We start from the raw sequence: 15,064 nt of genomic DNA, 5'->3' as shown, positions 1-15,064 counted from the left end.
AACATTGAAACTAATAGAAAAGAAACTGGAGAAGAGCCTTGAGCACCAAATAACCCTATTAAAAAGTGGCGTTTGGAACTAAATAATTTTCAACTGAGAAATATTGAATGATGGAGAAGCACCTAAAGAAATGTTCAACATCCTTAGTCATTATTGAAATGCAAATCAAAACCCTGAGATTTTTACATCACACCAGTCAGAATGGCCAAGATTAATAACTCAGGGGACAGCAGTTGCTAGAAAGGAAGTGGAGAAAAAGGAATACTCTTTCATTGCTGGTGGAATTGCAAGCTGGTACAACCACTCTGAAAATCAGTTCGGTGGTTCCTCAGGAGATGGACATAATACTACTGGAGGACCCTACTATACCACTCTTGGGCATATACCCAGAGGATTCTCCAGCCTGTAATAAGGACACATGTTCCACTATGTTCATAGTAGACTTATTTATAATAGCCAGAAGATGGAAAGAACCTAGGTGTCCCTCAACAGAGGAATGGATACAGAAAATGTGGTACATTTACACAATGCAATAATGCTCCGCTATTAAAAGCAATGAATTTATGCAATTCTTAAGCAAATAGATGGAACTAGAAAATATCACCCTGAGTAAGGTAACCCAATCACAAAATAACACACATGGTATGCACTCACAAATAAGTGGATATTATCCCAGAAACCTGGAATACCCAAGATACAATTCACAAACCAAATGAAACTCAGCAAGAAGGAAGAACAAAGTATGGATACTCTAGTCCTTCTTAGAAGGGGATACAAAATACCCATGGGAGGAGATACAGTGACAAAACATGGAGCAAAGACTGAGGGAAAGATCATATAAAGACTGCCCCCCTAGGGATCCATCCCATATACAGTTACCAAACCCAGACACTATTGTGGATGCCAACAAGGGCTTGCTGATAGGAGCCTGATATAGGTGTCACCTGGGAGGCTAGTACATGACAAATACTGAGGGGGACACTCAGCCAACCATTGAACTGAGCATAGGGTCCCCATTGGAGGAGCTATAGACTTTGCAGCACCATTGGAGGAACAACAATATGAACTTCCCAGTACCCCCCCCCCAGAGCTCCCAGTTACTAAACCACGAACCAGAAAGTACACATGGAGGGACTCATGGCTCCAGATGCATATGTGGCAGTGGATGACCTTGTTGGACATCAAAGGGAGGAGAGGTCCTTGGACCTGAGAAGGCTAAATGCCTTAGTATAGGAGAATGCCAGAAGAGGGAAGCAGGAGTGGGTGGACTGATGAACAGGAGGAGCTGGAAATGCAGCCACATTGTTCCATACTCAAATACCTTCAGGAAAGAGCTGATCTCCCAGGAGTGCTGACTCACCTATGAGCACAGGTAAGACCACCACTTCTGCTCAAAGGCCTGGCCCCAGAGGGGCCAACCCTGAGCCTTCAGGACACAGAAATCAAGGAACAGCCAGGGTCAGGATCCTTCCAGTTTCTGACTGCACCCTGGAGCTGATCCTATGCCACAGCTGTCAATACACAAATTCCTCCTGGAGATAAATTATCTCCCTGGAGTTCTGACACACAGGCTTACAGGAGGGAAAAGTCACAGCCACAGACAGCAAGACCAGCTAACACCATAGATAACCATATGGTGAGAGGCAAGGACAAGAATATAAGCAATGGAAACCAAGGCTACTTGGCATCATCAGAACCCAGTTCTCTCACCACAGTGAGTCCTGGAAGCCCCACCACACAAGAAAAGCAAGTCTCTGATTTAAAATCTCAACTGATGATGATGATGATGATGATGATGATGATGATGATGATGATAGAAGACTTTAAGGACATAAATAACTCCCTTAAAGAAATAAAGGAGAACACATATAAACAGTTTGAAGCCTTTAAAAAAGGAAACACAAAAGTCCCTTAAAGAATTAGAGGAAAATACAACCAAACAGGAGAAAAATATGAACAAAATGATTCAGGATCTAAAAATGGAAATAGAAACAATAAAGAAATCACAAAGGAAGACAATCTGGGAGATAGAAAACCTAAGAAAAAGATCAGGAGTCATAGATGCAAGCATCCAACAGCGTACAAGAGATAGAAGAGAGAATCTCAGGTGCAGAAGATACAATAGAAAACATTGACATAACAGTCAAAGAAAATGCAAAATGCAAAAAGCTCCTAACCCAAAACATCCAGGAAATACAGGACACAATGAAAAGACCAAACATAAGGATAATAGGTATAGATGACTTAATGGGCCAGTAAATATCTTCAACAAAATTATAGAAAAAATTTTCCCAAAAGAAAGAGATGCCCATGATCATACAAGAAGCCTGCAGAACTCCAAATAGACTAGACCAGAAAAGAACTTCCTCCCATTACATAAAAATAAAACACCAAATGCACAAAACATAGAATATTAAAAGCAGTAAGGGGAAAAGGTCAAGTAACATACAAAGGCAGATCTATGAGAATTACACTAGATTTCTATAAAAGCCGGAAGATTCTGGACAGATGTCATACAGATCCTAAAAGAACACAAATGCCAGCCCAAGCTACTGTACCCAGCAGAACTCACAATTACCATAGATGGAGAAACCAAGATATTCCATGACAAAACCAAATTTACACAATATCTTTCCACAAATTCAGCCTACATAGGATAATAGATGGAAAACACCAACACAAGGAGGGAAATTACACCCTAGGAAAAGCAAGAAAGTAATCTTCTTTCAACAAACCCAAAAGAAGATAGCCACACAAACATAAAAATAATATCAAAAATAACAGGAAGCAACAATCACTATTCCTTGTAATCTCTTAACATCAATGGACTCAATTCCCTAGTAAAAAGACATAGAATAACAGACTGAATAAACAGGACCCAACATTTTGCTGCATACAGGAAATATACCTCAGTGTCAAAGAAAGACACTACCTCAGAGTAAAGGTCTGGAAAACAATTTTCCAAGCAAATGGTCCCGAGAAATAAGCTGGAGTAGCCATTCTAATATTGAATAAAAGCAACTTTCAACCAAAAGTTATCAAAAGGATAAGGAAGGACATTTCATACTCATCACATGAAAAATCTGCCAAAAGAACTCAATTCTAAAAATCTATGCCCCAAATGCAAGGACACCCACATTCATAAAAGAAACTCTACTAATGCTAAAAGCACACATTGCACCTCACACTATAATAGTGGGAGACTTTAAAACCCCACTCTCAGCAATGGACATGTCATGGGAACAGAAACTAAACAGAGACCTAGTGAAACTAACAGAAGTTACAAAACAAATGGATTTAGCAGATATCTATAGAACATTTCATCCTCAAACAAAAGAACATACCTTCTTCTCCACACCTCATGGTACCTTCTCCAAAACTGACCATATAATTGGTCACAAAACAGCCTCAACAGATACAAGAAGACTGATATAATCCCATGCATCCTATCAGATCACCACAGACTAAGGGTTGTCTTCAATAGCAACAACAACAACAAAAACAAACAAACAAACAAAAAAAACAGAAAGCCCACATATACATGAAAATTGAACAACTCCCTACTCAATGATAACTTGGTCAAGGAAGAAATAAGGAAATTAAAGACTTCAAAATTCAACAAAAATGAAGGCACAACATACCCAAACTTATGGGACACAATAAAAGCAGTGTTAAAAGTAAAACTCACATCTGAGTGCCTCCAAAAGGAAACTGGAGAGAGAATACACTACCAGCTTAATAGCACACCTGAAAGTTCTAGAAAAAAAGAAGCAAATACACCCAAGAGTAGTAGACAGCAGGAAGTAATCAAACTCAGGGCTGAAATCAACCAAGTAGAAACAAAAAGAACTATACAAAGAATCACCACAACCAGGAGGTGGTTCTTTGAGAAAATCAGCAAGATAGATAAACCCTTAGCCAGATTAACTAGAGGGCACATAGACAGTATCCAAATTAAAATCAGAAATGAAAAGGGAGATATAACAACTGAGGAAACTGAGGAAATTCAAAAAATCATCACATCCTACAATAAAACCATATACTCAACAAAACTGGAAAATCTGGATGAAATGGACAATTTTCTAGACAGATTCCAGGTATCAAATTTAAATCAGGATCTAAACATTCCCATAACCCCTAAAGGAATAGGAGTAGTTATTAAAAGTCTCCCAACCAAAAAAAAGGCAGGACCTGATGGGTTTAGTGCAGAATTCTATCTGACCTTCAAAGAAGTCCTAATATCAATATTCTTCAAACTAGTCCACAAAGAAATAGAACAAACAGTACCCAATTCATTATATAAAGCCAGAGTTATGCTGCGTATTTTCCCTTGGAGATGGAATGGTTTTTGTCTAATCAGGAACTTGTCACAATTTCCTTTCATAGAGGACTTCATAAGAGGTTTTTTCCTACTTCTATCATGTTTAGTGCTCCAAATAGATTTTAAAAACTGATTGAAACTGGGAAGTGGTGGCACACACCTTTAATCCCAGTACTTGAGAGGCAGAGACAGGCAGATTTCTGAGATCGAGGCTAGGCTGGTCTAAAGAATGAGTTCTAGGACAGCCAGGGCTGCACAGAGAAACCCTGTCTCAAAAAAAACAAAAAAGAAAGAAAGAAAGAAAGAAAGAAAGAAAGAAAGAAAGAAAGAAAGAAAGAAAGAAAGAAAGAAAGAAAGAAAGAAAGAAAAGAAAAGAAAAGAAAAGAAAAGAAAAGAAAAGAAAAGAAAAGAAAAGAAAAGAAAAGAAAAAAGAAAAAGAAAAGAAAAAGAAAAAGAAAAAGAAAAAGAAATGGTTGAATGCTGAATGCATATTACTTTTAGCTTCAGTAGACATGTATAGTTAAGAGACATTTAACTATTATAAATTATTTTGATGACTTAAAACATGCCAATACTGAGTAGTACATTTTAAAACAAATTTTATTAGTTTAATAAAAAATTAAAAATTAAAAGTAGAATTGTAACAGCAGCTACAACTTTTGAGTCATGTAAATTGGCCACAGTCAATCCCAAATTCAAAGTTTTGTACTAAGTCCCCATTAGCTTTCATTCAGTCAGTAAATATTCAACAGACTAGTGTGAAGTCCTAGGTATCACAATATAGATATAACTGTAATAAATAGATAATAACCATGTCCTCGTGGACAGTAGTGGAGGGATTACAAATAGATACATTGTGTGTGAATCCAGGAAATGGAGCATACCTAAACAAATAGAATTACCTTTACTCTAAAGTCCCAAATTCTCAGTGTGGGTCCACAAAAGTTACATTGTTTAGATATTTGCTTTACACCACATTTAACAGTGCATTCCATGGACTAGTAACTATTAACCTTTTAAAATAACTTGACATCTCCTTCAGGAATCTCTGATAACACCAAATTCTTCTTTGTACATTAGAGCCCTTTAAGTTTGTTTAGCATGGAAAACACAGTATATTGTCTTTCCAACATTCATTTCTTTCATCTCCAAATGTATAGCAAACTCACTGATAGTAAGAATACACTACTTCACTTGGACTTGGTTAATACTGAACACGAATACTGAATTTGTGTTGGAGGAAGGAGTTGATAAGACATGATATGTCATTCCAGCTTAGATGAACAGTGATATTTCTGCCATCATATGACAGGGACTGCACAGTTGGAGAAAGCCCAGGTGGTAAGGGAAAACATCTCATTCACTACCATTGCAATCATCAACTGGAACAAAATGTTTCAGAGTTAATGTATTGATCATCCCAGCACATTTGCTTCCCAGGAAAGGATTGATACAATAAGCATTTTCAGGTATAGAAAATAAACTTGACAATCATGAATGAAAAGAAAATTAAAGAACTTTATAGAACTAAATATTGAAAATATATGAAATCACATAAAAGAAGGATTATCATTTTAAACTTAAACTGTCTGAAAAAAACACCATAAAATTTTTTCAACATGATATAACTAAAAACCATAGTTTTATATGTAGACTAGACTTGAGGCATTCCATTTAAAAAAAAAGAAGTTTTCATCTTCCTATTTGCTTGATCATATTTAAAGCAATGACAAACTACCGAAAATACATTAATTTAGAGTCATTTTATTTTATTCAGTCTTCATTCTCTTTAAATCAGAACTAATCTCTAAATGAAGTAGCCTTGCTTGCAATCAGTCTTTGGTAGAAGAATATATAATTTGTCTTTGTAACTCAAAAATAGAATCTTGATTATTAAAATTGAATTATTTTTGCAAAAAAAAAAGGAACCCCATTCATAATCCCAAATTACTGAGGCCTGCAAAAAAATAATACAGCAAATGCAGTGGGTAGAGAAAACTAAAGAGCACTGACTAGCATCTTCTGTGGAAAAACAAAAATATCTTGTGGCAGATAGCGTAGCATGTGAGCAAGTGATGTCATAAAGAGAAGGCTTTTGCCAGGTACGAGGTAGATGGCTGGGTTAGGTTCTACCTTGGCTTTTATACAAACATTGTCACCGATGCACACATTCACATTTCGTACTTTTTTTATATTAGATGTCTCCTCACATGTCATTTTGCTAAAACAACTGCATTTAAAATGTTCAGAAAAGTATTCCAAGTCTCCAACCTTGGGTTTGCCAAGAACTTCGAACTTTCCGGTTTCTGTTAATTTAATATTAAAATGACTTGGGTTCAAGTGAAGATATACATCTGCACTTTCGTTTTTCCTTGAACATACGCCTTTCTCTTTACAAAGTGTTTGGCTGCACATTTTGGCTGCTAGAGTGACATTGACTATGTATGGATTCAGGGTCGTCCTCATGTATTTATGTAGGATTGGGCAACCTGCCTGTAAAATAATAAAACAGTCAGCATAATAAGGCACAAGTTCTTATATGAACAGATATACTATAGTAAGTAACTCTTAAGGATGGAAACATTGGACCTAACAAGTAGTAGGAAATACTTCTTCACTTTCACAAGCAACAATTTTGTAATGTGTAACTTTATCAGGCTACTGAAGAATTGTTTAGTTGATGCTTAACTTATCCTAGCCTTCATTTGCCCCAATTATTCATAAATTAATCAAAATAATGGAGTGGTATAGCTGTTATGACTATGGGCTTTGAGGTTAACTTGCCCGATAATAGTACCACCTTCATTAGTGACCATGTCTGCCAACCTAGGATATCTCACAACCTTTCTCTCTTTTTTTATGTTTTCCTTTTTTATTTATCTTTTTTACAGTCCAGATTTTTTAGACCCCCCCCCCCCGTGCACTCTCCAACTGTTCCATATCCCATACCTCCTTCCCACCCACCTGACTCCATGAGGATGTCCCTACCCTCAACCCCGCACCCCACCTGATCTCTAAACTCCCTGGGGCCTCTAGTCTCTTGAGAATTAAATGCATCCTCTCACATCCTTTCTAAATCTTAGTTTATTATCTGGATCACGTCAGGAAAATTAGTTATTTGGTTATGCTTCAGTTCCATCACTCATAAACTGTGATGATTTTGAAACCTGCCTCATAGAGTTATTGTTAAGAGAGAGTGATATATATATATATATATATATCACTCTAGTAATCCCAAGAGAATGCAAAGGATCAGGAGTTCAAGATCATTTTCAGCAACACAGCAAATAATAGCCAACCAACATATGCTACATAAGACTCTGAAAACATACATACAAGTAACATTATATGGACTGAGTAGGTTATATTTAGGAATATATATGTATGTACACATGAATGCAATAACAACTAATGGAAAATAGGTCATTAATATTAAGGAATGGGAAGCAGTATTTGGGAGGGTTTGCAGGGAGGAAAGGGATGGTATAAATAGAATTATAATATAATCTAAAGTATCTATATAGGTTTTTCTTTATCTATATAGTATAAAATAAATAAGTAAATAAAAATAAAATGAACCTACTAACACTATAACAGAAGATCCAGAATCTTAAGAAGCCCAAGACCTCTAGAAGATAGAAATGACCCTCAGTCAACCGTCAGTCAAGCAAACAGAGAGACAAGGGTTAAACAAAAGGCAGACTAGAGAAAGATGATTTGATGATAGTTTTATATGTACATTATGGAAGATTTACACTTTCAATCTAAAAAATATTGTATAATTACACCCACAGTGGTCAACTTCATGTTACCAATCTAAATGCAGAATTGAGAACTGAGCACATCACTCTTAAATAACATGAGCATATGGAATAGCATTTATTCTAGAGTGTTCTACTTGTGCAGATACAATAGATACATACAACCTCAGGCATTAAGGTGCACAGGAAGTAAAACAGCTAGCCTGTTTTGAGCACTATTCATTTTGGGTTTTAACAATGTAACTTGCTGTGTCTTTTTATTCTTTAATTTTAATAATAAATTTAATAAGAAATAAATTTAATAATGATGTGGCAAACTCTGAGCATCTACTTTCTGACTGCCACAGTACTTAATATAGTACTTAACCTAATACTTAACAGAATACTTTTTTTGATAACATCTGAAAAACATTAAGGATAAAATTATTTTGATCTACTTCCAACCAATTCGACTTACCGCACGTTGTGCTAAAGACATGGCATCCCATATTATGATTCCAGAGGGACCCAGAGCAACAATTTCACCAATTGTATTCACAAGATCATCCTGGCAAAGGTGACAGAGTTAGCAGGAAGTAACAAAATGGAAGCATTTACACAGAACACCACCAACACAGCAAGCATGCTAATCCAACAATAATACTTTAAATAATTTTACACTCTTTAAATCTTTATTGAATTTTTTTTTGCTTATTCCCTTTACATCCCACTGACATCTCTCTCCTTGTCACCCCCTCCCACAATCCTTCCCCCATTTTCCCTTCAACTTATCCTCTGAGCAGGTGTGGGCCCCTTGGGTCTCCACCCCCACCCACACCCCACATACAAACCCTAGTACTTCAAGTCTCTGAGAGGCTAGGCACTTCCTCTCCACTGAGGCCAGACAAGGCAGCCCAGCTAGAAGAACATATCTCATGTTCAGGCAACAGCTTTTGGGATAGCTCCTGCTCCAGTTGTTCGGGACCCACATGAAGACCATACTGCACATCTGCTACATATATGTAGGAGGCCTAGGCCCAGTCCTGTATGTTCTTTGACTGGTAGATCAGACTCTTTGGGCATTCTTTAATATTTAAAAAGAGGCTATTGTAATTACTTCTGCTGGAAATATCTATAAAATAAAACAGTTAAAATATTACCTGTATTTTATGACTCTCCTTGACTACTAACAGGTCATGTAATTACAATAAGCACTAACAATGTAGTAATTCTGTCTTGGAGAATATAGAACTAGCCTTGTTTACACTTAATTGATAAACAAAGCTAAATTCATGTCCTTTAAAAACATTAATTTCCAGTAAACGTTATTTATGAATACTAGGTCAGAGATGCTAAGAATCATTTGTTTACCTCTAGAAGGTATTCAGAGACACGATCAGTGAAAACAAGACGTATATAGACAAAAATCGGGATTGGATCTGATTCACTCCGAACCTTGGATACTCTGATAGATTCCACAACTCGGTAGCGGACATAGAGGGTAGCTTGTCGATTTGACTTCAGGTCTTTCTTCAAATAGACAGATGGGTAAAGGCCAGTGCTTTCTTGCCATAGCCAGTAAAGATCATCGTTTCTTTTCTTTTCCACCTTAGGGCATTGCCCATCATATTTAGGGTCTTGAAATTTATTGTTATAACAATCAGGAAATAGATAAAAACCCCACAGTTGTTTTGGTCGAAGGAATTTCCCCAGTCTTAAAGTCCCTTCCATAAACTTCCTTCCTGCCTCCTCAAATTGTTTTTTGGCTTTCTCGGTGGCTTCTGTGATACTAATTCCTGGATTAGTTGCCTGGACCAATTCAATAGATTTATTTCTGTAGTTGTCCTTAGGTCTCCAGTTTCTCATCCAGGTGGGCCTCCATTCTTCCCAGTCAATGATAGCTAAGCCAAATTTGTCTTCTGGAATGTAATTATCTATGTCAGTCTTAGCTCTGATCAAATGATCTTGCCAATTCCCTTTCTGAGGTATTCCTCCATGATGTTCTACTTGGTTTGCATCTATGTGAGGATACAAACCAAGTCGATCAACATAAAATAGTGTGACAGGCTGCCCTGTGGCAGTTTTCCGGGGGCTTCCAATTAAAGAAAAGAAGCTCAGATCTATTGGAGCACTAACGTTTCCTATACAACGTTCAGTTGGGACATTCCAGACCCAAAGGAAAGTTGTATTTGCTATAACTGGTGCTGCCCTGTAATCCACAGTCAAGGAACATGAAATCAAAAGAAAGATTAGCACTGTCTGGAATGCATCTGCAGACTCAACAAAGCTCCCCCAAAAGTGGGGCTTAAATAGCAACTCTCCCATCACAGAGTATTATTACTATGTAAGAGCTTATTTCTTCTTACACACTTTGGTCTGTCCAGTATTTGATACAAAAGATTAGAAAGATTGGGACATGAGGCCTCTCTGGGAGAACAAAGTATGGTGACTGATTTACACTGAAGGTTCTTCTTCTTGAGTTACATTTCAGGAATATCTTGCCACATGTTAAATCATCCAGAACTGAAAAAAGACAAATATGGAATTCACTGGAGTCGCAATGAGAGATTTACTAATTCCAATTTTATGCAAGGAGTTTCGAGTAATTTCAAAAGAGAGAAGACTTTATTTGAAGTATTTAAAGCAATAAGTTTTTCCCCTTATGTTGATAAAATTCTGTCAACACTTAGTTCATCTCCCAAAATCATTCCTAATCCCACAGAAAATGTAATTATTTTTCTTACTTCATTCCCAGATAGATAGGGTGCTGTATCTATCAATATTTTAGAAAATACCAGTTAAAGGAATATAAACTTTAATTACTGGTTGTGTTATTTAATTTAATTAAATAACAATTTAATTAAACTTTAATTACTGTTATTTACTGGTTGTGAAAAACCACTGTCATGATCTGACAATTTCTAAAAACAACCTGCCACAGAATTTGAGATAAAAAGCCATTTTTGTAATTCTTTTATGTGTGTGCATGTGACCATGGGGGTGGTATTGGGAAATGAGCCTAAGTCCTTGCATATGCTAGGAAAATATTTACATGAATTAAATTCCCAGTAATTTGTTTGTTTGATTGTTGACTCATTTATTAGGTCATGGTATTGTTAAGTTCCCTGGATGTCCTGGAACTTATAATCCTTTTACCTCAGCTTCCCAAATCCCTGGGATTATTTGGGTACCACCATCCCTGCTTCTATTACTTGCTTTTTCTTCCCCACTTTATTATTACTCTTTTGTAGTGCATAGTATGAGAAAAAGGAAAAGTCCCTTTCTTCCACAGGTAATTTGAATATATGTTTAATATCCCCTTAGAACACTGCCAAACTAAATATCCCAGAGATGTCCTCTCACTGTTAAAATTAACAAATGACTATATATCGATTGACTCTAGACTTTTTAAGTAAAACTATGATAGGAATTCCGATCTTTAAATACTATTTCAAAAAGCATGACTATGTTGTTATTCTGATTGATGACACTCTGAAGTGTGACAGCAATGAAATGGTCTGAGGTAAGAATGAGAGATTAAAACAGAAGGAACTTTGGCATTAGGTAAATTATCCCTTAATCTTGCCAACAAGAGACTGTTACTTTGCTTTGTCTTAACCTCAACAAAGATCATATGTTTCATGTGGGCAGACAATAGGACAATGAAGTAACCTTTTTGACAGAAGTGTTCAATCAGCCCTTGAACCTGAGAACACTTCTGGATGAATCTAACTGGAAGACCAGTATATACATACATACATACATACATTCATACATACATTCATACATACATACATACAAACATACAAAAGTGATAATAAGTCCTACCCTTTTCACTTTTTCAAATTTGAAAGTCACACTTATCAGATATATACCTGCCAAAATTCAGTTGCATACCTCTTAATGAACATGTGAAAAAAAATAAATAAATAATAGCTGAAGTAGATTTAAGTAGCATGAAATTAGGATAGAATGGGTTAGAGTGTAAGGTCCCAGAGTGGCAGAATAAGTAATAAGTGTGTAATCATAAGGACACTCTTAGTTATCCTGTTAGGAAAACAAAGAATCCGTTAGCCCCTGCTCTCACATCACATCCAACACAGAAGACTTCTGTGACTTTGAAGAGTGTGAAGGTTTCTCTTTACATACAATGAATTCTACAACAGACACAAATTAGGTATTCTCAAGTCCAGTGTAACTCTGACCCTATCCTCTTGGACACAGAGCTCATGATCTAACAGCTCAGTACAGAATTTCTCTTCCCCACATCAAGACGCCATCAGCGAGTCCAGGTGATTTTGATCAGCTGGGTAAACATTAAGTTTCCCACAGCCCTCTCTTTGGGCTTTATTACTTTCCTTGAACACAGAACTTCAGGGAACAGGTTTAGCAGATTGTTGTAATCAATGCTGCAAAGTACAAGAGTGGGAAGACACATAGGGTCAACTTGCAAGAGAAGCTGGTCAAAGCTTTATACCTTTCCCAGGTGAACCTCCATCCAGGAATCTTCACAAGATCTATGACTTGAGAATTCCCAAATTCTTCCAAGGTTTTAAAGTGACTTTATTTCGTATACATGGTGGAAGCATTGATAATAACTATGTAAAATGGTATTAGACAAAATAAAAGAGCTAGTAATTGCCTATAAAGCGGTGTCGAGGCCTGACATTCCCCTTTATCTTTTGGTGGAATTCCCTCCCATCACACTTGGTATGAAACAACACCTTTGAAAAAAAAAAAGAGTCTTATATTTCTCTATCAAAGAAGGGGAACTCCAGGAATATATTACACATCCAATAGCAAAATCCAGAAAAAATGAAAGTTTCTATGACCTTCAAGAAGAAATAGAAAATTCTGATACCAGGGAAAAATTATAAGCCAGGAACAAAAGGTTGAAAAATCACAATTTATGCACAATAATGTCATAGCTATATATTAATTTGTTTATACTGAACACAAGTGAATGTATATGTATAGTCAGTATAAACCAGCTTGATATATCAAATTGTATAAACCTGTTTGATAGACAATGTTTTTGGAATCTGAAACATTTTAATTTGAATTCTAAAAAAAAAAAAAAAAAAAAGGCACTGTAATGAATTGTTCACCGGCAGGTTATTTAGTGTCTTCAACTTAATCTCTTTAACAAAAAGAAAATAACCCTTATCTAAGTATTCCTTAACTAGTATCTATAATGCCTGTACTGTACCAAGCAATTGAATTTTCTAGGTAGAATTAAGAGTCATACAGTTGGACTCAATTCTCAAAGTCAGTTTACCCAGACTTCACAACTTTGCTGCATTTTACAGATATTTTCCCTTACATCTTTAACTACAAAGCATGGATTATACAGCTGAGCAATGGTGGCATACACTTTTAATCCCAGCACTTGGGAGCCAGAGGCAGGCAAATCTCTGTGAGTTCAAGGCCAGCCTTGTTCACAGAACAAGTTCCAAGACAGCCAATGCTCCACATAGAGAAACCCTGTCTTGGAAAATCAAACTTTATATATTTCTATATATTTATAGAATATATATTTATATTTACATTTATAGAATATTTATATTTATATTTATAGAATATTTATATATTATATAGAAATATATAAAAACTGGGGGCTGGAAAGATGGCCCCCAGTTATATGTACAATCTATAATAATATATTATATATAACATATATAAACCTATACATATGCTTTTATAATCTACATACACATGGATTATCCATATAATACATGGATATATATTATCTATATGCATATATAAGATATATGGATTTTAAAGAACTATATCTATGGATTACATATAATCCATACATATGTAACTATATGGTTTATAAAAAACTATATGTATAGGTTCCTTATGATATTATAAGTATGTATATAAACCTCTTGGGGGCTATAAAAAAATTCATAATACAACACCCTAAAACATGATGATATGGCATCTTAAGCTAATAAGAATTTGTCAAATACATGTGAGAAGGACTTTCTGATCTATCCCAGAGAAAAATATCAATCATAAAGAGTCTATCCTCTTTGTATCAAGAACATGTCTCATGAGTGGAGACTGGGTGGCTGTTAGAGTGAATCAGTGCTGACAAATGTACTTCATGTCCTATATTATCATGTTTCTACATGTCTTCTAGTCATATGCCACACATTTCTTTCTCTAGAAATTTTCACTAGTCTCATTTGTTCCTCATAATTAATCTTTATTTAAAAGCCTATTAGGATCTGGGTTGTAGATATTTCTTTAGAGCAGTGCTTCTCAACCATTTTAGCAAACTTCTATCTCAAAAATAAATGTAACCATTACAATTCACAGTAGTAGCAAACTTAGAGTTATTAAGTAGTAACAAAAAGAATTTCATGGTTCTGGGTCCCCATAACATAAGAAACTGAATTAAAAGACTGTAGCATTAGGAAGGTTGTGAACCACTGTTTTACAGGGTTTTTTTTTTCTATAAAGTTTTCTATGTGTGTGAAAAAATACTGAGTACTTTTTTGCTTGCTTCTATTTACCTGCCAGTTCAAGTTATCTTGATCCACAGATACATAATTTCAGAGACAAAACATAGCTTCTTTCTTTTACTTTGGTTCTACCAAAATGAGTTACCATTGCCTAAAATAGACTGCTCACTCCACCAGTTACAGGTAACATTTGGAGACACTGAAGGGCGGTGGTGACGCATGCCTTTAATCCCAGCACTTGGGAGGCAGAGGCAGGTGGATTTCTGAGTTCGAGGCCAGCCTAGTCTACAGAGTGAATTCCAGGACAGCCAGGGCTACACAGAGAAACCCTGTCTCGGGAAAACAAAACAAAACAAACAAACAAAAAAACATGTGGAGACACAGAGTCAGCAAAAGGCAAGAGGCTTTTACTGCATCAGCCTCCCAGAGTTCTGCCTGCAGAGTATGGACAATTAAAGCAAAGATGTTACTGGAGCATGCTCACTTGCTCAGGGAGAACCCTCTCCTCCTGTTCTACCTCATCTGTACTT

At 36.1% G+C, this 15,064-nt stretch overlaps 1 protein-coding gene across 1 annotated transcript in view; it reads right to left on the bottom strand.

Moving 5' to 3' along the window:
* LOC127677864 (hyaluronidase PH-20-like) overlaps positions 1 to 10,386 on the bottom strand; it is a 34,221-nt gene extending 23,835 nt beyond the window's left edge. Inside the window, exons 1-3 of the mRNA XM_052172830.1 lie at positions 9,433 to 10,386; positions 8,540 to 8,629; positions 6,335 to 6,814 (exon numbers count right to left, since the gene is read on the bottom strand). Of these exons, the coding sequence (XP_052028790.1) occupies positions 6,335 to 6,814; positions 8,540 to 8,629; positions 9,433 to 10,386 (1,524 nt within the window). The remainder of the gene's footprint in view (positions 1 to 6,334; positions 6,815 to 8,539; positions 8,630 to 9,432) is intronic.
* Positions 10,387 to 15,064: the final 4,678 nt, after the last annotated feature.

Source organism: Apodemus sylvaticus, chromosome 2 (assembly GCF_947179515.1).
Source record: "Apodemus sylvaticus chromosome 2, mApoSyl1.1, whole genome shotgun sequence".
Taxonomy (NCBI): Eukaryota; Metazoa; Chordata; class Mammalia; order Rodentia; family Muridae; genus Apodemus; species Apodemus sylvaticus.
Note: the sequence above shows the minus strand (reverse complement) of the source record. Positions and strands in the feature narration are given on the sequence as shown.